Source organism: Xiphophorus maculatus, chromosome 10 (genome assembly GCF_002775205.1).
Source record: "Xiphophorus maculatus strain JP 163 A chromosome 10, X_maculatus-5.0-male, whole genome shotgun sequence".
NCBI lineage: Eukaryota > Metazoa > Chordata > Actinopteri > Cyprinodontiformes > Poeciliidae > Xiphophorus > Xiphophorus maculatus.
The window spans coordinates 12,133,107-12,159,096 of NC_036452.1; the positions used below are offsets into that span (position 1 = coordinate 12,133,107).

A 25,990-nucleotide genomic window follows, 5' to 3' on the forward strand; every position below is an offset into this window, starting at 1 on the left:
ACAGAATTTGAAGACATTCCTACTTTCTGTAAATGTTAAATCCATGGAGCCAGATCAAATACATTAATCCTGATCCACAGTTTGAGGCTTTCTAAAGACCTTTAAACCCATTTTCTCTGAACTTTGGGTTCTTCTTCCCATTTCAGTGAAGTAACTGATCATTTTAGGAGTAACCTATTTCGTTAGGCCACTAACTCTGAGCTCTGCAACATTCAGTTGTTGGACCAGTTATGCATCAATACCTAAAAGACAACTGAGCAAAGAAACCAATTTAAACATGATCTTCTATCACACTAGGACGCTGTTCAATTTAAACCCTAAATTAATCCAAAATAAATTGTGAATTAACACAGTACTGTATTGAATTGTGTTCTGCTGATCCTTACCTTTCCCTCCAGCATCATCTTTAGCCTTTTATAACTGTATTTTCACCTCTCTCTGAAGACTGTCAGGCAACTATTCAGATAAAGGATTCTCAGCAGCTAAAGCAGAGACTTGATTGATGGAGACAGCTGTGCACAGCTGTAACATGCCAACCGCCTCCCACCGGCCACGCCCTCTGATTGAGATTTCACGGAGATTACCTCGACGTACCGTGGCATTCCTTTCCTGTGACACTAATCAAAGAGCATCTGAGGCTCTAACATCAACCAGCATGTTCTGCTGTGCATCTCTGTGTCACGTCATATGAAGAGACGTTTGTAATGAGACGTTTGCTGTGTGATGCGAGTGGACAGGCTAAGCATCTTTACAACATCCTGAGGGAGGAAAGGCAGGTGAAGGAGCCAAGCAGAAAACATGCCATGTCCACACACAAGCTTCCTGATTTAGATCAAAGATCCTCCACTTTCTGCAGAGCAACTTCAGATTAATCGACTTGCTCAAGGGCACTTGTTTTTAAGTGAGAGGAAAATGTTCTTGTTCAAATTCCTTTCCATGTATTACTATGGGAAACTACACATGAACAGTCCTTGAACTTGTTCCCATTTTGTCATTTAACTGCCACAAATTTCAGAGTATTCTATTGGGATTTTATCAGACAAATTGACATATGGCATAATTTTGAAGACAAAGGAAAGTACTTTCCAATTGAAAACATGACAAGACCATTTAAATCCAGTCGTCTGTAACTCAGTACCTTGTGCAGAACCACCTTTCTCATCAGATCCAACGACAGTGATTTTTTTGAGTATGTCTCTACCAGCTTTGCACATTAAAGCTACAATTCTTTGCCCATTTCTTCTCTGTAAATTAGCTGAAGCTAAGTCAGTTAGTATAGACAGCAATTATCGAGAGTTGCAGCTAATTTGGAATCAGGTCTGGTCTTTGACTCGACCATATGCTATGATTTAAACCACTCCATTCCAGTTCTGCCTGAATGTTGAGTTCCACTGTTTGAGGGTGAATCTCTGGTTCAGTCTCAAGTAGCAGCTTGGAGCAGGCTTCCTTCCAGGACTGCCCTATGTTTAGTTCCAACCCTTTTCCAAAACAACTGTGACCAGCTTCCCTGTCTGCACTAAAGAGAAACATCCTCGCAGCTTGATTTTACTGCCACCGTGTGTCACTGTTAGGACGGTGAGCTCCAAGTGTTAATTTCACTCCATGCATAATCATGCAGGCCAGGAAAAAATACAATTAGGGTATCTTCTTCCAAATGTTTGCTGTGTCCCAGATACGTGGTGTGTCAAAGTGCAAACAGGGTTTCACATGGCTTTCTTTTAGCCACTCTCTTAGACTTGTGAAGTGCATGACTTGTACAACAGAACTTTGGATCTGCGCAGCCCTTCCAGCATTTCAAAGGGCATATTTGCTCATTCTCTAATATATTTGTTCCCCAAACAAATCTATTTATATTAAAAAAATCAAACTACTAAACAACAACTAATGCCTTTTATTTAGCATTTAATTTGACTTGGAGTAAAGGATACTGAATACAAATGCAAGTCACACTTAGTCTTGAGTAGACATGGACCTATCCTTTCAAAACCTTTGTCCAACTCTTTCTGAAAGGATATTCTTTGAATGTTTTATTTGAAAAGAATCTTTCTTACAAGTTCAAACATTTGATTGCTGCTCAACAGACCTGGCAATGATGGCAGATGGCAGTCAAGCGCCAATGAGTGGATTCTGGCCACGTGCCTTAGCACAGTGCCAGTTGGGGAGGCCTGCAGTCTTTGCACTCTAAGCCTTTTAGAGGAAGAAAACACTTGTGTGGTTCTCCTCGTTAGGCTGGGGAATAGAGATTTTCCACCAAGTATCATATCAACAGCTGAACAGCTCAAGGGCCGCGGCAGCAGTCATATGAATGAGTTAGAGATGATACATCTCACTGGGACAAAAACGCTGCCATTAGGGTTGAGAAGCCTTTTTTTTTACATGGAACCTGTTCCAGTCACATCCTTTAAAAGGACACCACAAGTACTGTAAACTGTTCAAGAAGAGACAACTTGTTTTGCAAATAATGAGTTCAGTCATTTTTAGTTTTTCTTAATAGATTGAGATTCCATTAAAACATGAGAGGCACCAATCGGGTTCTTCCTGACCGCCACTAATTTTCAGTTTTCTGAGGTCTGACCTGCCTTTCAGAATATTTCAATCGCTTAAAATGCATGAGAATATAATTTCATACACAGTATATTCCCCATAAGGTGATACATTTGTGAGATTATTCTTACTTCTGAATCAATGTGCAACATCCTAACATCTATCAGGTTTCCAGCAACTCAAAAAGTTAAAATAGGGAGGGTTGATAATAAAAAAATGAACAAAATAACCTGCCAATCACTGATGAGAGCCAATGACTGATCTCTGGTTGATTGATTGTTCTTTTTTTTTAAATTCACCAAACCAAAACAGAAAAGACACTATAACAGACACACTCTTCACGATCTCACTTAGTTGAATTTGCGTCCATAAGAAGGCAAATAGCAGCGGCAAAGCCACCAATGAGCAGACATTCCTGTGTCAACACACTGGAGATCTAAAACATGCCCATCCAACCGGACATCACTGATACAAACACACCGTTCTGTCTCTGTGTTCCTGTCAGAGAAGAACATCAACTTACCATGATGTTATAATGGAGATGAACAGATGGGATCAGATTCCCTGTTGTTGCAGCCTAACATTTTCTCTCCCTCAACTTAGCATCAATGTAGAGCTGCTTCAAAATATTCACTAATGGATTTCCTCACTTTTTCTTGCTCACAGCATAGAGAACCAAGGACATAAAGGATTTAGGGTTTTTTTTAGTAACCAATAAGTTTGGAGTTTGTGGGGAAATTTCCTGTCCCTCAACATGTCCAGGGAAAGACAAACAGAATCAAGCAGCATTTTAAATTCAAGAATCTACAAATCAGTCTGCAAAGTCATCTGAAGTGATTGTAATATCAAACAGCATATAAAGAGTGTATGTTTTATATAGATTCTCTTAGCAAATCCTCTTTTTTCAGTTTATTAGTAAAATGTTTATCAGTGGGGCGGTTGCAATGATAAAAGGTTCCTATTGCAAGTGAATTCAGAAACAGTCCTTAAAATTCAGAGATTGAGAAAAACAATATAGATGAGAGACGCTAAACAAAAATGGAGAATCTGGTCATGTTTTCATCTACAGATCCCCTGATTGGTTCTGCTTGAGTGTCATCAAAATGAGCCCTGTTTTCTAATCTACCTGTACTGAACAAATTCAAATTTTGCATTTAGTAATAGTAATGAAACTTTAGGTCCTCTTATGACTTGAAAACTTTATCAAATTAATGTGTTTTCTTTTGTCTTAAGGAACTTCTTCAGAAGCAGACTGCTACACCTCACATCATAGGAAGGAAAGATACTGCAGATCATTCATACTGCATAACACCTACAACTTGGTGTTGTAGGTGTTATGCAGAAGCAGTACAAATCAATAACTAGTTGATTTTTACTACTTCTTAACATTATTGCCTCCATAACTTCTCATCTACGCAACTATCATTGTATTGGTGTTGTGAAATACCACAGTTTTTCAGCTATTCACAATTTATAAGGTGTAATATCACAGTTTTCTATTTTTTTACATTGTGCATAGCTTTCAGTCTTATATCTTAAATTATATTTTATTGTTTTTTATGTCCCTTTTTTGCTCCATGAATTCCCTCAATGCGGGATCAATAAAATGTCTCAGTGAATCAATTGAGATGTCTTGTTTCATGGTTAAAATTCTCACTGACTGACTTCTGGCTTGGTGACACTAATCATCCTAATAAAGTGAATCATTGTAAACCCAGGAGTCTGCAAGGGCCATTTATTTTTAATAACTGACTTGATTCTTATTGCTGTTCCCATCTCTCACTTCCTGCTAAACTCGGTTCCTCACAGTTTGACCCGTCTTCAGTCTAAAACAGACTATGGGCTTATTTTTAGACAATACAAACACAGAGCGACTGCCGGGGTGCTTTTGAAAAGCACTAGCTGTGTCTGGAGTCATCAGCAGTAATGTCTTGAGTGGTTGGTGTCACAGCACATCATGATCCTGCCCAGTGGAATGAAACAGAGGATTACAGGAAGGGTCTATGCTAATTAATACAGAGCTTATCCTGTGATTAACGGTTTCTGCTCTGATGGAAGTGGTCTGTTTTAGGATGGCAGCACTCTCATTCAAAGAGAGGGAGTCACAGTAAGAGTATTGAATTATGTCAGATTGGCCATCTAGTCCACAGTTTTGGGTCTACCTGATTCAGTTAACTAAAAGGTCTGATAGAGCGACTAACACAACAACATGAGGGTACGTGACTCCTTTAAGAGTGTGGGAGGGGGGGTTATGTATGTGGAGAGCATGAGACAAAGCAGTCTTGTGCATGTGTATATGTTGGCATGGAAGCAGAGACCAATTTAGCAAAAGATAGTAATAAAAACTGACTTCTTATAAAGGATGTGCAGATTTTCAGTCACATTATCATCCACCCAAGTCTCTCTTAAGAGCCAATTACCAGCTTTGGCTATTAAAGGATGAATCTTTCTAATGCTTATTGATCATGGTCTTCATAATAATGCATAAAAGTACAAAAATGAACAGAATGAACCATTAGTTGGTGATGTGGAAAAACACCTGAACAGTGCTTGGAAATAGTTTTTTTCCACGACAGTTGGTGAGCTGGAACATTAGATGGAGGAGGGAACAGCTAAAACAAAACCGTCTCTAAAAATATCAAACTGTCTCATTGCTTCTAGCTGGAATTGTTCCATGATGATAGCAAAAAAACAACAAAAAAAAACATGTGAAATACTTACTGACAGTTGACATTAAAAAAATTATAAACACATCCAAAAGCCTTTCACAAAATCACCACAATCCCTGTGGTGTTTTGCCACTTTACACTGAAATTTGTGCTTCTAAATGAAACTGTAAAATAACTACTGGTAAGAATAAAAGCAAGGACACAAAAGCTTATTCAATTCAGGATTTTCCCAAGTGGTTTCTTTTCATGCGGTGCCTGAAACTAAAAGTTTGAGCCTACATGGGGTGAGCTCTTACTAATATCAGTATCAGATGTAAAGATAAAATATAGAAATTGGGGTGAATAGTTTCAGTTTTAATTTCACCTTATAAGAGTTTTACCAGGATTATTATCAGGACATGAAACTCAAAATACTTTATAATGTGGAAATACCACTGTTTTTATTTAGATTTTTGGCCCGTCTTGCACCATTTAGTAAACTTTAAGTGGAGGGCAAAGGTTGAGTGCAGATCTTAGAAGTGCCCCTTCAAATGTTTTGCAAGTAAGATGGCTTACAATATTAAGTCTTAACTAAAAGACATCCGCAAGAATATGTGGACTCTACTCTAAATTTTTATTCTTAATTAAAAAAAATAAGTAAAAATAGAATAAAAAATAGTTGCTAAAATCTCCTCTTGCTCTTGTGAACCTAATATTGTCCTCTTGGCATTTCCCACCACAGCTAGCAGCTTTCTACATTTCACAGCTGCGTGCACACAGACATGGCAGATGTATGGTTGCTCTTCATGATGCAACTCCTGATTATCCCCAGAGAGGGAGGGAGTGGGCTTTGAAACGGCCACCTTGAGGTCTACAACCAACCTTCTCTGCCATCCTAACAACTGCCACCATTATTCTTGCAAACCCAAGACTTTGTATAATCTTATCTCAAAAACAGGATGCATCCTCAAACTCCTGATGGTAATCGTGAAAGGTGATTCCCAAACAGAGATTAAGGCGCAATAATGAGATAAAAATTCTTTACTTGTCATTTAAATTAGGATTCAAACTATCGCAGCTTGGTAAATATAAAATATCTTTATTCAGCTGCGGCACAAATTTACAGTGACAATAAGGCCTAAAAGCTCTGGATCACGTGAAATGGTACTGCAATGAGGCTCTCCAAAAGAAAAAGTCCTTCTTGTCAACACTTTTGAGAAGCAAAGTATTTTAATCCTGAATGATTACTCTGCTGTGTCACTTTTTACTGCAACAAGCAGGATTAAAATCAAACACCTCCTTCAGGGTTTACTCTAACATGAAGAAGACTGGTGAATAAGCAGAATACTGGTGATGCCTTCCCTTATCTGAGCCCACAGTTTTGTAAATTCCTCTGAATTGAATACGCAGGCAAAGACAGAAGACAATAGTCTGTGATTACTTCAGCCACTCCATACGGAAAGAATAGAGATGTTAAAAATGGAGCACTAATGTTTGCCCAAGTGCGGCTGGGAGAGAAGAAAGAGAGAGAATTATGCAGCACTTTGCTCTATTGTGTCTTTGACGCTGTCAGCAGCAGTTACAGGCGCCTGTTTGAATCTGTTCACCCCTGTGGACAAGCTGACAATCCCCACCGCTCGCCTCAGGATGCAGGAGAACACGTGAGTGCGAGTCTTAAAACGCTCTTGCAATATTTGCATAATCCATCCACCTTCAGTTTCCATGGCCACTGCAAGTCCATGTATGCATTAACGTGAGCGCACAGTCATTATGGCACAGCCGTTTGATAACATATGTGTTTATGCACAAAAAGCACCATCACTGTTTGTGTGAATTTAGTGAGCCAGAGAAGCAGAGTAACATCAAAAGGAAAATAACCGGGGACTATTTATTAAACAGACGCACACCCTCACCCACATGAGCTCAGCAGTGCTCTGCTGCAGGGGTTTCTATTGCATCAGTAAGAAGGAGAGACTCCCCGGCTCTCAGGGAGGAAGGAGAGTGATAACCAAACCTAAATGAGCTGCAGACCAGCAACAGAGGGGTTGGGGGGGGGCACTGGAAGAATGACAGCATAAGCTATTGTGACCAGCTGAAGGTAAACAGAAATCTGCCACTGTACATAACAGAGGTGTAAGAAAATACCTCTGACTAAAGTCGTGCATTAATTTTGTGCATATTCAAGCAACACTAGCTCCATTTTTGCCCATCCTTTGTGCCCCAAATCTACTCTGCTTCTCTCAGTGTCTGGCAAAGCAAATAGCACCAATAAGGTCAGTGAAAAGCGACCATTTTGCACTTTTTTCTCATTAGATCAAAGCCCTCGTTACCTCAGATTTTAGTTATTACACCACCATCACATTGTTTTGCACAAGTATCTCAAGACTTTAAAGACTTAAGAACTGAGGTAAGAACATCTCACTGCATCAAGGAGGAATTAGGTTTACAGTGGCATTAAAAAAAAAAAAGGTTCCATGGAATATTTAAAGACCAACTGAAGCCCTAACCAACTTTTTATGCAGATTATCTCTATAAATTGGAGCTGAGCCCTACAGTCTCTCAAAACAAATGTTCTTGCCCCTAATTAGGGCGCTCTAGGGAAGGGCAGGTTACGGGTGTCATATTTTGCGTTTTTGTGCAATTTTGCTTAACACTGTATTTGGCCTAAAACCATCTTAGTGCTGCCCTCTTTAAGTGAACCGTGGTTACTGCAGTCAAGTGTTCCACATTGGTTACAACTGTACAGCTTGGTTCATGTCTGTCACAGCCCTGCATTTGGGTATAAAACTCAGACACGCCTCATGGGGAGTCAGTAGCTGGTATTTTTAGTGTGGCTAAGCATTGATCGACAGCATTTTTCAGCTTTTCACGCGTGATTCATTTTCATTGTGAACACGAAGTGGAACATGGCTTCTCTCTACTCCGACTGTTGGCGGTTTTGCTACAAGACGAGTGTGTGAGACTGATTGCAGAGCTTTGGAAGCAGCAAAGACTCACAGCAGAACTTGCTGCTTGCTCAGTCAGAACGGGTGCTTTATGTGTCATCACCAAAGTCTCCAATAACACAAAAACATCCTTAGAGCTGTTGCTGGCTGCTTTTTTTGGGGAAAATAAATTGCTAGAGGGATCCATTCGTCCTGACCACAGCCCTGCTCAACCCCCTCCACGGTTGGCCATCCACCTCGGTATCTATTGGCTCCGTCCACTTTGGTGGCAGTTGTTACATTTTGAAAATTTGTAAACTTTATCAGACTAAGTTTTCTATATGGTTCCGACAGTTTTCATTGTAATGTGCTAGATATTTGAGTAAAAAAATCATTCCTACTGGAAATGTTCTCACTTTAGTTAAAACTAATCAAGGAAATTCTGGAACAGAAGACTTGGTTTCTGAATAACAAATCTTTAGTAACAATATCAGATACTTCACTTGAAAAGAGGATAAATTATTCTTTTCTCTTTTTGTAAGGCCAGCAGTACAACTGGTTGCTTTGTTCACACTTGGTCTAGCAGCATGTTATAAACAGTGCTGGTCTTTCCTCCAGAATCAAGCTTTTGCCCTGGCTGCAATCTAAATACATTTCCATAACTATGGGCATCACACTAAATACATGCATAATACATTTCAACATGGAAAAACTGAATCAGTGTAAAAAGAGGTAATTCGTTGGTTTGAGAAGCAAACCTTTCTTTGCGGGGGGACGGGATTAAGGATTTCCAAACTCTGATTTGCTCATTTTATATTCAAACCCTCCTCGGTGGCTTCTCTGCTTATAATTCTCAGAGCGTAATAATAAAAAAATAAAATTCTGTGCTTATTCTTCTACTTATTCCATAGATCAGAATATATATCAAATGATTCTGGATACTGTCTGCTAAATTTAGAAGTGACTTGCAGAAAACATCTAATTTTTGCAAAACTTAACCGAAAACTTGTGTATCTGCAGAAAACATTCAAATTGTATTCACAAATTTGCCATTTCCAAATACAGCCCCTATGTTTAGAAAATGTCTGAATAGATTTTAATCAGATTGTGCCACTTTGATAACTTCTGTAAAGAACAATCAACACTTAATATATATATATATATATATATATATATATATATATATATATATATATATATATATATATATATATTAACATATGTTGTAATCATGACAATGTCAAATAGTTTTATAAACTTACATTTTTCTGTAAGTTTAACAACAGTTAACTGGAACCTAATTGAAATCTGAGGAGCTGAACAATGAATGAATTTTATCAAAAAAGAAAAAAACAACTATCTATTAATCTAGCCTTTAGCAAACCATTCTGGATGAAAACATCAAGAGCAACGTATGAGTTGATAACCACTTTATTTGTGGAGATTTGTTTTTGGAAACAATAAATCCTACAGAAACTCATATGTATGGCCTCATATGTATATAGTGTGATATGTCACACTATATTTTATGAATAATATGTACAAATCCAATTCAAGGCACCCAAGAGGGATCCTAATCAAAATTTTTAACAACCTCAACTGCTCCTTTTGAAGCAGCCTCCCTGAAGCGCTTCACTATCTTAGGGTGACCCAGCCACCCAAAAAGGAATCTCCATTCAGTCACTTGAGGTCACACTGTGATGATCCATATCTTCTGATCGTAGACAACAGCAGGAGCAAAGATGGACAGTAAAAGTCAAGAGTTTCATTTGTTGGTTCAGTTGTTTCTTCCCTGAGCTGATCAACGCAGTGGTGCAGATGAAGTGTCAGTCCATATATTCATTGCCTGCTTCCTCCTATCAGTAATCATGAACAACACTCCAAGATACTTTAACTTTTCAGCTTGAGGCAAAATCTGACCCCTAATCTGAATGGAACAGTCCGTCTGGTTGCATGACCTGAGGAGTTCTGGTCTTCCATCCTACACCATCCTTCTGTTGCTGGTTAAGATATTTAAGAACCGAAGGACAACCAGTCTCAGACTACTTTGCCGAACCGACAATATTTTGATATAAAAGTAGAAGATAACAATACAACAATCATAATTTACTTCTTGTGGTGGTTTGTCAAGTGTTAATCCCTCAAAATGTAATCCCATCACGTCAACCACATCTGGTAGAGCAACTGTACAGAATGTTGATCCAAAATCATTATTGGAAAATCAATACTGCAATAACAAGTACTGCTTGTATTCAATATTGTGTCATATGCAAGTTCAGCATGCCAGCAATATATTTGCCCTGTTGGGTAGACATTTGTATATATAAGTTGTATAAACTTTAAAAAAACGTTGATATTTTAGAGCTGCAGCGAGGTTCAAGCTGAAGGGGAGAAATAAGAGGTTACAACACAGACAGAGGATGGTGGTTTGATACATTCACTGTTGGCTTTGGATTTATTCTCTCTGCCTTATCCTTTGACATTTTAATGCTAGTTCCAGCAAACATTTTACATCCCATTTAATCCCAAAGCAGCAGTTTTTCCTTTTTGTTCCATCACAGAAAATCCTTCAACACAGTTTATATCCGCCATGTCAGCAGAAGCTCTGCGAGAAGCATTTAGGTATCTAGTCATTTTACGGTTAAAGAGAGCTGCGGTAAGCCCGTATGATAGCAGGTGCTGTACAACATCACACGAAGGTGGAGCCATTTATGAATTACAGATTTGTGTATGTCTTTGCAGACATTGGCCAACTTGCTGCTCTGAAAGGAAACAAGGATTTCAGGAAAACTATATAATTCAAATCTTTTTTAAGTATTAAGTCTAACCTGGGAACCACAAAAACTTGCTGTTTTTGACAGCTAGTTTAAAAACATTTCAAACAGAAATATTTTAATGGCTATATTGTTGGATGCAAAGCTCATACCACCACAAACCTTCATCTGATTTTGATTGATTTGATCTGTCAATAAAATCTTTAGTGTGTGAAGCTAGAACCACTTCCAGTGTAGCACAAAAATCTTAATGTTTTAGATAAACTCATCACATATTTTTACAGTATTTCCATGCGAATCTTGCCAGTCATTGCTATAATTGGCTGCCCATCTCAGTGGTAGAACTCAATGAGGCCACACTCTGAGAAGCATGGAAGTGATTCAAAGATCCTGGATGCAGAGCATGTGTTTGTAGCAGAGTGGGCGTGAAGTTGGCTTCAACTCAACTCATCCCGTCTCCCACATTTTCTGTCAATGACTAAACTGTGTAATTGAGTCAAGATTGCATTAAAATTAGCAATGAAAGGATGAGGGCATGAATAACTTCTTCCCGCTGACTGACGTTCACAGCTGTCTCCATTTGTGCTCTTGGGGCGGCACAGAACTCATCCTTAGCTAATCAAACCCCAAGTGTAATTTCCCCGAGGGATAAACACCTTCAAACCCGCAAATGAGACACATTTAATGCAACTTTATACCTTTAATGTGCAAGAAATATGCATAAAATGTGATAGATGCACAGCAGATGCAGACAGCATCTGAAGGCATTCATTTATAATTCAGTTGGGTGAAATGTCAGATGAAATTTAGGATGCAGGGCTGCCTCTGCAAATCAGTTTTTAACCCAATTAATCAACTGTTAATCAAAGCTAATTTTTCTGGAGAAAAAAAAGAAAAATCAGTATCCTTTACTATTTCCATTTAATATTATGCAGCTCGATCTTTAAAGAGTTTGATTAATACACACTCAAATGCATCATGTTTAAGATTCAGAACTTTGTATTTTCCCTTTTCCACAAATGGCTAAATTGCCAGAATTGTGTGAAAAATCTTTCAATGTTCAATGATAAACTTTAAACAAAAATCCCAAAAGCCTGAAGAACTATAAATAAATTGACTTAAGACTGAAGACCTTTGCATAGTACTTAGTATTAATGCATTCAAATCAGATGCAGCCAAGCCTATGTGGGTGCGTTTTATTTTTAAATTGATTAAATTCTCAGTGGAGTTTCGTTTTCAGACTTTCTGCCTGTCTCATCTTGTCTGTCCGTAAATAATGAACCAGCCACGTTATTTTTAGCAGAGATGAGAGCAGCGCTGCCTTAGATATTTTTCTGGGATCTCTCCAAAACTCAGCGCAAAGTGGAAATACAAGCACCAGCTTAACTGGCTATGGTAGGAAGAGCACTTCTTAACATCTGTTCCAAAACAGAGGTCAGACCCACAAAATATTGTTTTAAATAACTAAAGATTAAGATTTTCCTTTTGACAGTGTAACTTTATATATCTTGAAAAACATTAAATAACTTGAAAATCTACCTGTGAACTTAACCTAGTGTTCAGACTTTATTTTTCTGGATGCACTGAACGCAACAAGCTCTGACAGAATGACATTTGAAATTACTTGTGTTATATAATGAATTTCCAGCATCAAAGCTGGAAACACTGCCGTATTCTTCCCTTTATGTGTTGATTTGTATTTCATGTCCTTTTTGGTATTTTTTGTTGTTCCTTATTTATTAATCTTTGATACTTTGTGTTTTTTTGTTTTTATACTTGCTGCAACATCAATTGCCCAATTTGGGATACGAATAAATCTGAAAACTGAATCATGCGAATTGGTTAAAACCAAAAATGCAAAATTTTAAGTGTTAAAACCATATTTGGTTACAATTTTTCTGGTGGACCTGTGTAGCAGTTTAATTATTAAGCCGTCTTCACAAGGGAAAAATACATTTTTAGGTCATTCTCCCCATTTTTACGCACCAGTATAGCAAAACAGCACCACAGCTTATGATAGTATCACCATGTTGACATTTATTACATCTTGACCCTTCCAACACACTTTTCACTCTGACCAAACAGCTCAATCCCTGTTTTTTTTTTTTCTCTCTCTCAACTTGAAAGTGTTAATTGTTGAAGCTGGGGCTTCTTTTGTCAGCTCTGTCTCACGCCACAGTGACATTAAGCTGGCTTCATTGTGGACTGATTGTTAACTCCTAATTGTACCGTTAACAACTCAGAGCTGGTGCATGTATACTGACTCTGTAAGCCGTTGCAACAAAGTCCCTCAATATAGTTTATTACACTTATGTTGTGTTCAATATTTGTCCTCACTACTAATTTATTACAAAAAGCAGAAAGTACTGAGTTAGATGCAAGTACAATCTATAAAAAAGAAAGATTGTATGGCTCAAGTCTGCCAAAGATGTGAAAAGCTGATGTCAACTTTTAGCAGTATGGGAGGCAAGAGTTAAAACGGTTAGCAGAAACATGTGCGCCAACAATGTGACCAGTTCTAAATGGAATGGAGAAAAGGCAACCGGGCATGCAAAACACAATGGCGTTATCCTATTAAGAGACAAATTCGAACAGAGGCACAGATTTACGCTGCAACACAAACACAATACCAGCACTGACCTTGAAGCTCCAGTAGTTTGGTTGTTGCTAAGGGGGGAGAAAAACAAAGAGGAAAGGAGATAGAAGGGACACAGAGGGGGGAAAAAGGAGAAAAACAGGATTGAGAGTGTGAGACTTGCTGTAAATACCACACTAAAAGAATGACCAAAACAAGAGCTGGTTAGATCCAAAATCTGACTTTATTACAAGGTTTCTATGTGAAAATATGCAAGTGATAACAACACTGGACAAAAGACAAAAAGATAGATGCCTCAGCATGTCAACACCCCTTTTCATGAAAGAATATTTATGTTAAGTTTTTATACGTTTACAAGAGGATTCTCAAAGAAGTGTAAACCTAGTCTTTACTGCTAATTTCTATGCAGGTAATGTATTGACTAGATGAGACCCTTGAGGACAATTGTTCTCCCTCTTCTGAAAGGGGTGCATCTTTGAGACTGTTGATGGAAACTCTTAAAGAAAAGCTACCACTCACCCCATTAGTTTAAAAACAGCACAAAGCTAGTCGGCTCTGATAGATATATACACAGAAACACGGATATTTTGCAAAACTAGGGTTTTCTGCTGCATGTACTCCTTCCATGCACATGTCAATTAGGTTTTAGTGAAAAAGAAAAAAAGAAGTTTGAGAAAACGTGTACATTATCTAGCTAAAGGGACATTTGAAGATTGGTAAAAACAATGAACTACAGCACCAAAAATCAAGCACAAAATTGCTTTCTGCAATAGAAATGTCAAAAGCTGAGTAGCTTGTGTGGTTGTATGACTAAAAAATGGGAACGCAAGGCTAAACGGGGATGGTATGGTGGCATTTTCTTAATCTGTAGTTATGAGAGGTTTGTAGTGAGATAGGTGGGATTAGTGATGGGCTCTGACCTGCACCTGGTCTTTAATTTTGATGGACACTTTCACACATTTAGAATGTGTTCCAATGAGGCTTGTTTGTTTAACCAGGTATTAAACAAACTTTCAATTAAGCCCGCATTCTTGTATTAAAAATGTTTATTGTTCTGATGTAATATTCCAATCTTAAATGTGTTTTCTTTAGTTTTCAACAGAAAATCATCAGAATTACCAACCTCAGTCTGTGTAAACTTAACCTATATAATCTGTTACACTTGGTCAATCAAGGTACTGAAATAAACTATGTTTTCGTTCTAATTTATTGAATATTACTAAATTTAGACAGGCATTTTCTACAATATTTACACACAAGACTGATCTGTGTCAGTAATCAGAGATATGGAAGAATGAATCTGCAAAGAGTAGAGGTACTGAAGGTGAATGAGTTGAAGTACCTGGGGTTAATCATCCAAAGCAACAGAGGAGATTACAGAAGGTAAGCTGCAAGAGTAAAACAGGTTTACAAGATGAAGACCAGCTGTGATGTATCGTTTAGAGATGGCAGAACTCAAAAAACAGGAAACAGAAGATCTTCACTAGAAGTAACAAAAATTATCTGGATTACAAAAGATACCAGCAAAACATCTTAAATTGTTGTTAGGAGAAAGTCGGCCTAAGCTAAGATGCTCTGGATCTACAGAGAAAGAATCATAATACAGTAAAGGAGGATAGGCAGAGGGCTGGTGTGACAGAAGAGCAGCAAATCTGCTAAGGCGATGGCTAACGGAAGCTTTTTAATGGGCAATAAAGTCAGTCATGCCCGTGTTTTAAAGACAATCTTGTTGCAGTTTAGGTTTTGAATGGAGACAGGTTGATAAAGAGTGTTGATATCGACACAAAGCATATTTGGACTTTCCCACATCATTGCCTTAAACCTTTAGCTTTGAAGTAGATCCACTCTTCTGTTAACGTTTCTCGACAGGTGGTGCTTTAAGAGATTAATTGTATAGATTTTGGCTTTTGTAAATCAAATTTGTTGAGAAATATGATTACAAAGAATGATTCATGTGCTGAATACCCTAATTCAGAATAAACCTCTATAACAAATGCATGGGGAAATTAATCTGCTAATAAGTTTCTACAGTATGGTAAACAGCACTTACTAGGCTGTGAAAAAGGCTAAGCAACAATGACTGAAATAATTCTACTTATGGCCCCATCCAATAAATAGTGAATTTGATATTAGAGATGGGTTGATATAAAGGCTGAATTCATTCTGTTCTGAACTGGAAAGGTGACACACGGACAGCGAAACTCACAAACTGCCTCAATGGGCACAATATCAGAGATGCTCAAGACAAAGCCACTGATCACAATTACGCAAGAATTTCTGAGATGGATTCTTATGATCAGAATATACTGTATCTTTGTTGATCTGTTGTTAAAATAAAACATTTAAACTAAAACATGTTCACATTTTACTAACTTTTCTCTATTTGAATGGCCACACATTAGATCTGCTTATGTCAGCAAACCAACAAATAAGAGTGTTTTCCAACAATCTTCTGGGTGGGAAAATTATGTTAGAATTATTGTGATGATGGCCAGATTAACTTGCGTCTTCCATCGCTGCCATTGTAATGGAAATTTAATTGCGTGTAATGGATTCTAGCAGTTAATCAACATTTGCAGTGACTTAATGCCAGTTTTAATGATGCAGGCCCAGACAGCTCCACAGACCAGCCTTATGATCCATTGACGCGAAGGAGGCTGCTGTGGACCCAGGAGCCAGATCAAAGCAATGTGCACAAGCCTAAATAGGAAGCTGGAGTTTTCATTTCAAATGGGAAGAAGCCAAAACTTTTATCTCATAATTCGACTGCACTGGACATATCCAAATGAGCTACAAGACCTTACACTTTTTTCGTTTTTGTGAATGGCTTATGACAAATTTGAAAATGTCAATCTTTAAACCCACAAGATATTAGAAACCATCTTGCTTCATGTTCCTTTTTTTATGTTTTCGCAAAAGTGAGGAGAATGAATGACAATGCCAGCAGGCTCACTGCAAAATAAGAGGTATAATATTATTGAAAGCAAAATACGATACAGCTTCAGTTGGAGCAGCAGCTTTTAACTTTGTTTCCTCTTTAGAAAGTCCCTGCTAGCACAGTCCAGCCATCTCTCACTGCCCTTCTCACTAGCGCACAACGCATTAAGGTACTTGAACTCATCCGTGGAACATGAACTCAGAAGCAGTCTTAAATCCGACCTGCAGCAATCACTCCACCTTTGCCATTTGAGAACCATGGTTCAAATTTGGAGGCAATAATTCATAACCCTGCTGCCAATTACTCTTGTGTGTAAAGACACCAACAAAACATCCTCTGCAAAAAGCAGAGAGAAACTAGACATCTTTCTCGCTGTGACTGTGGCCAGAAATCCTAGGATGAAACAGTTCATAATGGAAGAATGTGGACACAGTCTGAACAGGTGTGAACAGGTGATTCCTATAGCAATCCTGCAGATTGGCCTAAACAACACAACCATAGGGCTTTTTCAGAACCACGGACAACTCCCATAAGAGATGGCGCCTTAAGCATCTATTTTAAGAGGAACAAAGCCTGATTTTTTGGAATGCAGAAAGAGTCACAAGTGAGACACCTCTTCAGTGTCACATCAAGGATTGAGACCAGAGTTGTAGTCTGCTCTTGCAAACAAGAATACCAGAGACTGTTCTCTGAAGCCTCAAAGCCCTGTCCCTCAGGACAGGCATCTTGTAACTTTGATGTGGATCTCTGCTTCAACACATTTGGATCAAATACAGTAAATACCAGGACCATTGTAAAACATAACCAGATGCTGTGGAAGCAATTGATTTAAAAATTTAGACCAGGAACACACCTAAAAGTTGCCTCTGATGACTTGAGTTCCAAATCGATACTCTAAGGTGTTTAAATCTTTATTTAGTAAAAGCAACCCAATCTAGCGGAATTAAGCAAACAATGTAGTAATCTACTGCAGTGACAGTTTCTTTTCAAAACCTCATTGGTAGTTTATCATTACATCCATTGTTGCTTGTCTATGGTGATTGTTAGTTCTTCCAGTGAAACAAGATACATTGTAAATCCTGCATTCAAAGCAGATTACATAAAGTCAGTCAAACAATGCCTCATACAAACTCTCCGTTCTGGGAATGTGTTTGCCGTCTTTAATTTGAAGTATTTTTATTGTTCTCCTTTGCTCCCTTTCCATATAAATGCTTTTCTGAGCATTTATCTAGTTATCGTACTGAACTGTGACTCAACTGAGGCTCTTTCAACAATAAATCTGGAATTGATTAACGGTCTACTTCTAAGGATTACGTAGGTGTTGCACGTCTGAGACTGTGCTAGAGCCAAGTTTCAGATGTAATCAGGGGAAGGCTCTCTGTGGATGTCTGCGGTCGACTTGTCTGCAAGCTTGCTATGTGGTAAGCCTGCAGGGAATACATCTATCTGTCAATAATGATCTACTGTGCAAAGAGAGAAGTCATCTGCAGGGCCCGGCTGCCTACAATACAGTCAATTATCTTCAATTTACTTTCATTAATTCAAGATTACATGGCAAGAAATATGAAGTACTGAATATGAAATTCTGCACCTGTGACAGTGTAGAGCAATCAGGAGACAAATTATGACCCCCTGTCAAGTCCTTTGTGTGCAGGAAGATGAGAGGTGGAACCTCCATTGATCTGACTCATTTGTCCAAAACATCTAACTGATAAAATGGATTCAGAGCCGGGGCATTTCAACCTCAACTCAACACCTAAAACATTTTGTTGTGGTCCTTAAGCCATTCTCCTTTGTAGCAGGATGCATTATCCTGTTGAAATAGCCCACGTCCATTAAGAAGAAAAGTTTATATTGAAATTGTGTACATTATCTCAAACAATTTAGAGGTAGGTCATGTCAAAATAATAGGACCCATGTTTTCCCAGCAGAATATTGTCCTCTCAATCACATTGCCTCTTCTGGCTTGCATTCTTCCCATCCTGCATATTGATGCCATAAGCAAAATCACGTGCATAGGTGCATCTTCATGATGTAAAGTAAACAGTGACGCATTGGAAATGCAATGGTTACTCCATTGCCATGTGGTCCACTTTTTAATTTCACATGGCCAACAAGGCCATTAAGGTTGTAAATTCAAACATTTACAGAAAATCTGCCTACAGTAAAGCGAACTGGTTGCAACACCTAAATGTTTCAGCTAAATGCACTGCCACAGCATCCAGGAGAACCCAGATGTGTGTGTAAGCCAGTCCTCAGCTACATACAACATTTGTCCAATAAGTCTGACAAGCCAGTAACAAGTTAAAGAGGAAAACCAGACAGGTGGAGGTTTCATCTCACTCAGCTTTCTTTCTGGTTGTGCATACAGAATATCTGTTCTGTTCAATTGAACTGAAGTGACTGATTTTCTCTATCCTCTCATCACCCTGTCCATAGCATGCAGGGGCACAGGTGGCAGCACCAACATTTTAAAGTTTTTTTTGTGTTTTTTTTAACCACAGGAAAACATTTTGCAACTGTGATCTTGACAGATTTTGAGAAACAAATTCTTTGTCCATCATATCCAAGACAGAGATGGGACTGAATGAAAATGCATTTGAGACAGAGACAAGACCAAGACTTTAAAAGAAAGTAGCACAAAGCTAGAGAATGTCCAGACAGAAGCTGGTAGTTGATGTTCAAGCATCTTTAGAAATGTTTCATCTCCTGCAGAGTTGTATTCAATATCAAGCTGCTATGTGAGGATGCTTTAAACAAAGCAGCAGTAAAATGTCTTCAAGGGAGAATGTGGCAGATTTACTGTTCTGGGCATTCTGAGGATATACGGCTGCTGATGTTCCTTCACAGCCAACACTGTTTTGTTTGTTGTCCATGTCAGATCCCCTGAGATATGTGTGCCCACAAATCTGAAGCTAGACACACTGTTCATCCTCTTCGCATTGATGTGCAGTGGGGCATGGACATTCTGCATCTTCCTGAAACCAATTATAAGTCCTTTGGGCTTTTTTGAGGCACAGACTGTCCATTGTGCAATACTGTCAACCGCTGTCCGTGCTAAAGAATCATTATCCTATTATCATTATCGTCAGCCCTTCCACAGTGGTATTCTCCTTAAATTCTGTTGGTGCAATGAGGAGGAGCACAGTCATGGATGGGTATGGAGGAAAAATCTACATTTTATTCCCTTTCAAAAGAAAAAAAAAGAAAAATCACCATTTTCTGGTATTTCAACTACTCTGGTATCTTCAGCATCTTAGGGAGTGTCATCTCTGTCAGTCATTATCAGAGTCTGATTTGAATAGAAAGTTTAAAGAATGTGGGAAAAAAAATATCTGAACAGAGATTCCCAACGTTCTCATGCGCATCCAATGAAACAAAAAACTCAAAGGAACAAGCAACTCTTCAAAACACCAAGGAGATAATTATAGAAACACATTTTACAACATCCTGCAGCACAATATTTAAATCATTTTCAAGGAATACACAAGTTCTAGTTTTCTCTCACTTCAATTCCAAGCAAACATACTGTTGATTGTGTTACATTTGCAAGCTTCACTCATCCTGTATGATCTTTGTTTGCAGAATCTCAAACAAACAAGTCAGAAAATCTACAAATATCTGTCACAACACACCATTTCAGAGGATTTTAGCTGCAGCTTTAAGCACAGACATTGAGCTTGGTAAAGGAGATAGAGGATTCCTCCACATTCCTGTACACAGCATTAAGTATTCATGACTTCAGGAGGAACACCTGACGCTATAGTACAAACAAAAATGAATAAATAAATCAAGTAAAAACGTGAACACACCAAACATTTGATAAAGCTGAAAACATTTCTTCAATAAATTCTGTTCAAATTTTAAAAAAACATATTCCTTTTCAAATTCAGCCTGAAGTCCCCAACTGTATGTTTGAACAGCTGTTCTGGGAGCAGCCAGAATCCCCAGCAGGTTTTGTTTTCTCACCTGAAATCTAAGATTAAAATTTCACACATTTTGCTGATTGAGTTGGTGAAGGAACTAGAACAGAGGATGTAACCTCAACAGGCCTGTGGGCTACAGTGACCCAGATTCATATGCTTTATGGGGCTTCTGGGCCCTTCTCCAGCCCCATAAACCAGGACGCAGAGGCCATACCCGAGCTGATGCCACCTGATCTTACTCTGCTTTAAATAAAAGATTTTAATCTGATATTTATAGTTTGACTTAAAATGAAAGCATTTCTAATTTGAAGAATGAGTGACCTTGGTGAGCTTTCGTCTACAGTTTTAAAGTCTACTTTACGACATTAAACAGTTCCGTTTTATTGACATCCCAAGGGAAAACTGGTATGCAAACTCTTAAGATGTGTAAGGGGTCTTACACGTTTTTCATTTCCAAGTCCAGACTGATTTTTAGATTTTTACATCAGTGTTTGAAACATTCTGGACATTTATGAACAAAGCATTTAACTAGTCGCTGTTTATTATCAGTTTGCTTCTCAAGTGATGAAACAATATGAAGTGGACATCTGATTTTGGAGTAAAGGGCCATTTCTGTGCCATGTGGAAAAACTTAGAACATCAGCTTTGTTTCAAAATCTACAACACTTGTGAAATGCTTGTGAACTTGTCAAATTTCTATTAGATTTTATTATATACGATGTATGTATATTGTTTGCAGAAATTTACCCAATTCACGGTTGCCACTGCCTTAAGAGTAGTTAGTGGTCAAAATCAGCAAACTGGTTATTTTATACATATTCTAGAGTAGATGAGCATTTACTTGTGTTTTCTGTCAGTAAGTAGAATAATCAATGGAATGGGGAAAAAACCCACAAAAGGCAGGTCATCTATACATTGACTGTGTAAAAAGACTATTTTTCATAAATTCAGACATTTCATATTCATGTAAAAATGAATAATTCACATGTACATAATGAAAAATTCTAAGGAATAAAAAACTTTACCAAACTTTGAAGGAATCCTGAAAGACTAAGTTTTCATTACCGTCTGATGTTGGTTGTGCACTGAGCTGATGACTCAGCAAAATTTGCTTTCATGAGTTTTTAATTAGACATTTAAGAGCTGCTTATTAAGTTGTGATGAATCAAAATAGGCTCCTTGATGTGCCATAAAAAGAAAACAAGTACATTTTCAAAGTTTCAGGCCTGATCAGACATAATATTAAACCGCTTTGATGCATTTTTGAGTAGAAGAATGGAGTCTTTTACTCTGTGCTATGAAAACTTATATGCCACTGACAGTTTTCTTCTGTTTTGAAATAAAATAGCTTCCAAATTATGATATAATTTATTCATTTGCATAAGGCTATCCAAACCAACCTGAATCTGAATTCTTCACTTTAACACCACATTTACACAATTTAATACCTTTATGCAGCTAGTTTCATAATGGATAAAATAGATTTTTATCAACTATTAATATGCCTGTATACCAATCAAACTTATTCTCATGGGAATGGAGCTGGCAGTGGAACGTAAAACCATTTCACAGAGCTTAACTTTAGACAATGAATCTCCTCAGATAACGCTGTTGAAGCACAACACAGCTGTCTGAAATCCTCAGCTGAAAAAACATAAATTGAGGTTTTCCCCAAAATAAACAAATGAATATCGTACAACGTTTTGATGTTGATAAAAGGATTCTCGGGCCTAAAATGGAGAATCTGCAGGCTTTCTGCGCATTTTACGCCCCAATATTAAGATGATTAACACCATGCAGAATGCCACCTCTTTCACACAATTAAAAGAATAACAATGAACCTTCAACTGTGCAAAACAAGACTGGCACCCGCTAGAAGAAACCTGGTCGGTACATCTAAAATCTTTAACAGGAACTCCCAAGGTCTATGATGATAGAAAATGTACATGTTACTGGAAGGTAGTTTTTATGTTAAGTCTCTAATTAGTTGCTTCATTCCAACACTGACTGCTACACACTGCATCATTGCATCTTAGATGTTAAAAGGGTTGATTTCACCATTAGAATGAGAATAAAATGTTTTTTTGCAGGGATGAGAGAATGAATAATGTACCCAAAATGTTCCTAGGCAGCGATTTTATTCAAGGAAATCATTCTTGGTTGAATTTAATTATATTGCCATATTTTGAAAGGAGGTCTAACCCTGTCATGAATAATTTCTTGAAATATAAAAACTAGAAATCTCAGTATCCTGCGGCTTCATCCCTTCAGCTCTGAAGCAGTTCCACACTGTTGCTCCATAATTACAAGCAGACAACTGAGAAAACGGCCATTAATATTATCAGACTTCTCCCAGGTTCTCACTATTACTGCGACAGAAACAAACAGCTGATCATTGTGAAGTCAAGCACCCATTGTGTCATAATCCTTAATATAAATCTGAGCAGTCACACAGGGCTGGGCACTGCGTAATCGCTCACTCGCTTCGTTTATTCACCTGAATTTGAAAAGACAAAAAAAAAAGTGGCAGCCCGACAATATAACACACCAACAAGCTGATATTTTTTTGGAATATAAAACTACTGGTCTCACCTAGATTAAGCACATTCCTCACACCCCCAACCTCACACACTGACTCAGCAATCACCGCCTGTAAAATTTCTGATTCTTGAGTGGAAACCTAAGAGCGATCATAGAGATATCCAGGAGTAAAGGTAGAGAGAAAGGGCTGGGCAGATAGACGTGCATGGCTGACCTGCATGTCAAGTAGCCATCTTTGTGCCCACCAGCCTCCCTCACCAACACTTCACCTTGCCTCTAACACACATGTGCTCTCGCACATGCCGTGCTTCCTTTTTTTTTTTTGCTTACACACGTGCACGCAAGCATTTTTGCAATCAACTTCATACAAATCACTGCGGCAGCTCTGACACACCTGACCCTCACCTGCCTGCATGGAAGGAAACGGGACCCTCCCCTGAAAACAGGCAGATTACGCTGAGCACCAGGAGGCGATGGAGTGTGTGCACACTGGTCAAGCTTCAGCTCCAAATAAAAGAGGAGGCAGGTAAACATTCACGTCTATCATGCAGCAACACATCCGTCACAGAGAGCCTGGTTGAAAGCCTCGCCTGAAGGATGGAAGGAGGAGGTTAGAGAGTTACCGTTTGCACTTAGTGACTCTGCATCTTCACGCTCCACATGCCTCCCTCTTCTTCCTCCCCTCTCTCCATTTCCTTTTTTTTTTTCCTTCTTCTTCTCCACTGCGGCTCAGTGTATTCCCGCGCCCAGAGGATCTGCCAGTCCCCCCTCGCTGATTCCGGTAGTAGCGCCTAAGAGGCACTGAGCATGTCTCCCGACCCCTCCTCCTCCCGTCCGTCCGTCACTCTCTATCTCCCCTCCGTCCCTAAAAGAAACGATGAAGAAGCCCTTCCCTCCTCCTCCTCCTCTGCCTCCGATTCCTCTGTCCTTCGCGGTGGCTTCCTCACTCTCGGTACAGCATGTTCGTTGCCAGCCATATGATATCACACAGTTTCCTTATATGGGAAGCAGGGGGTTGCCATGACAACCGCAGACTCCACCTGTTTTCACCTCTTTATTTTAAATCAGACAAATGGTGTATGTCGGATGCGCAGAGGCTGCACGGGGGAATGCTCAGAGTGGGTGGGGAGAAAAAGATGAGATGGAGGAATGACCGAGGGTGCAGAACTAAACGTATTTCATAGCCGTTTCTTTAATGCAAAAGCAGAATAAAAAACATCCATCAGAAAAGATGCAACTCCCTCAAAATGGTCTTGAGACATTTTGTTTTTTTAAGAGGAAAAAGTTTAGGAAATTAAAGTGTATCCAACTGTTTAAAAGTAACAAAGTGGACGTGAAAAATTAATCAGTTTGGGGGATTCAAAGAAATTGTCAAAATTAGAAAAAAAAAGATTGTTTGTTGAAAAGAGCGTTTTTTTTTCATTTTAACATTTTGCAACTGTAAGTTGAGGGTATAGGCCCCTCAACAATTTCTAGATTGTTAGAGAATAAAGTGTCCGCTTTCTAATCCTAAAGAACATTTATTTTTGACAACAAGCTAATATGTAAGGCTTTATCAGCCATTTTTAAACATCTATAATGACTAACTGACCAACCATCATCTTAGGGTCAACAAGTTTCCATAACAACGGCAAGACTATTTATAAATCAACTGACTAGGAGTAATGAGTTGGAAAAAAACCCTTTTCTGCTCTACCATTAAAGAAGTAAACTTGCAACTGGTTACTGGGACAGTCACTGGAAAATTGTAATTTCAAAATGTGAGACAATTCAAGGAAAATTTTACCTTTAAATGTCCAAAACTTCCCATCAAACCTTCCACAATCAGTTCTGTAGTGGACCAAAAAAAGAAACCTAAGCGGTCTAAAAGGTTATATGTTCTTTCATTTAATGAGATAAATTAAGAATGAAGAATGACCTTGTAATTTTTTCAACTTGATGAATTTACATTGGAAAATTCATCAAGTTTTCCAATGATGAATTGCACAATCTAGATTACCATTGGTCTAGATTGTGCAAAGAGGAACAGAAAAATGATCCATCTCCAATAATCTTGTGAAGTGTTACAGAAACAAAAGCACTGCAACTTTGCTTTTGAACTAAATGAAAAAGCTTGCTGTGTCAGTCATCCAGGTTATAGCCCAAAGCCGTACCCACCACATATTTAACAAGGAGGCAACAACTGTCAGAAACAGTTTATCGTCTATAGATTGTACACTGTGCCAATAAAAAAAATACAGGAACAATGTTCGGGGGGTTAAGTTTGTGTCTATAGAAAGAAATGGGCCCATTTTCCTGAAACAACTGCTAAAGAGTCCTTTAAGGCAAACATAAAATAGCTGAGTCAGGCAGTTCTGTTTGAGAGATAAAGTCAGAGCAGCTGATGATGGATGACTCAAGAGTAAAAGATGCCAAGAAAATAAAGATGTGAAGGGGCAGAGAATTTAATTTCACCTCAAGATGTTTTCTCTCCACATCTCTGGGATCTGTTTCCCCTTTTTTATTGCTCACTCTCTCTGATAATAAACAAAAAGAAAGGCCATTAGTGACCCTTCCAGCAGGTCATAAAGGTGCTATGATCTCTGTCTCAAGGCCCACAGGCATCTCACCACTTAATATGCTCATGTAAGTATCCAGGACCCACCGATGTGCTGCCATCTTCTCACGGGGAGCAAAAGAAATTGTCCACATGTAGAAACAGAAGGCACTCAGAAAGAGCTCAATTCCCCCTTAAGGTGACACTATGATGTTCCGCTTAAGAAAGTGGAACATGAAGCTGCATCAGAGTACACACACAGGAACCTTAACTTTTTTTCTTTTGAGTTTAAGCAGATACTGAAAACGTACTGTGATCATGTGACCGGCAGTGAACAATAATATATCCAAAACCTAAGAGTCTTTGCCTTAAAGATGGAACAAGCAATTGTTTTGTTTTCATTCATATTGCATCACCAGAGTAACAAACTAAAAAGAGTAAATTGATAAGGCTTCAATTAAACTGTAGAAACTGAGCGAGGAATAGGGGGAACTTATTTAAAGGTATGTTGGTATTGAGGCAAAGCAAACATTGTTAACAGGCTCCTTCAATACCCAGCCTGC

At 38.5% G+C, this 25,990-nt stretch overlaps 1 protein-coding gene across 9 annotated transcripts in view; it reads right to left on the minus strand.

Moving 5' to 3' along the window:
• LOC102234746 (SRC kinase signaling inhibitor 1) overlaps window positions 1-25,990 on the minus strand; it is a 94,137-nt gene that overhangs the window by 31,094 nt on the left and 37,053 nt on the right. For 7 of the 9 annotated variants that reach the window (XM_023341346.1, XM_023341344.1, XM_023341347.1 and 4 more), the window contains one exon: window positions 13,531-13,557. In XM_023341346.1, coding sequence (XP_023197114.1) covers window positions 13,531-13,557 — 27 coding nt within the window. Of the gene's footprint in view, window positions 1-13,530; window positions 13,558-23,296; window positions 23,447-23,514; window positions 23,977-25,990 lie in introns of those variants that run through there. The other 2 variants (XM_023341352.1, XM_023341351.1) reach the window with 2 other exon arrangements.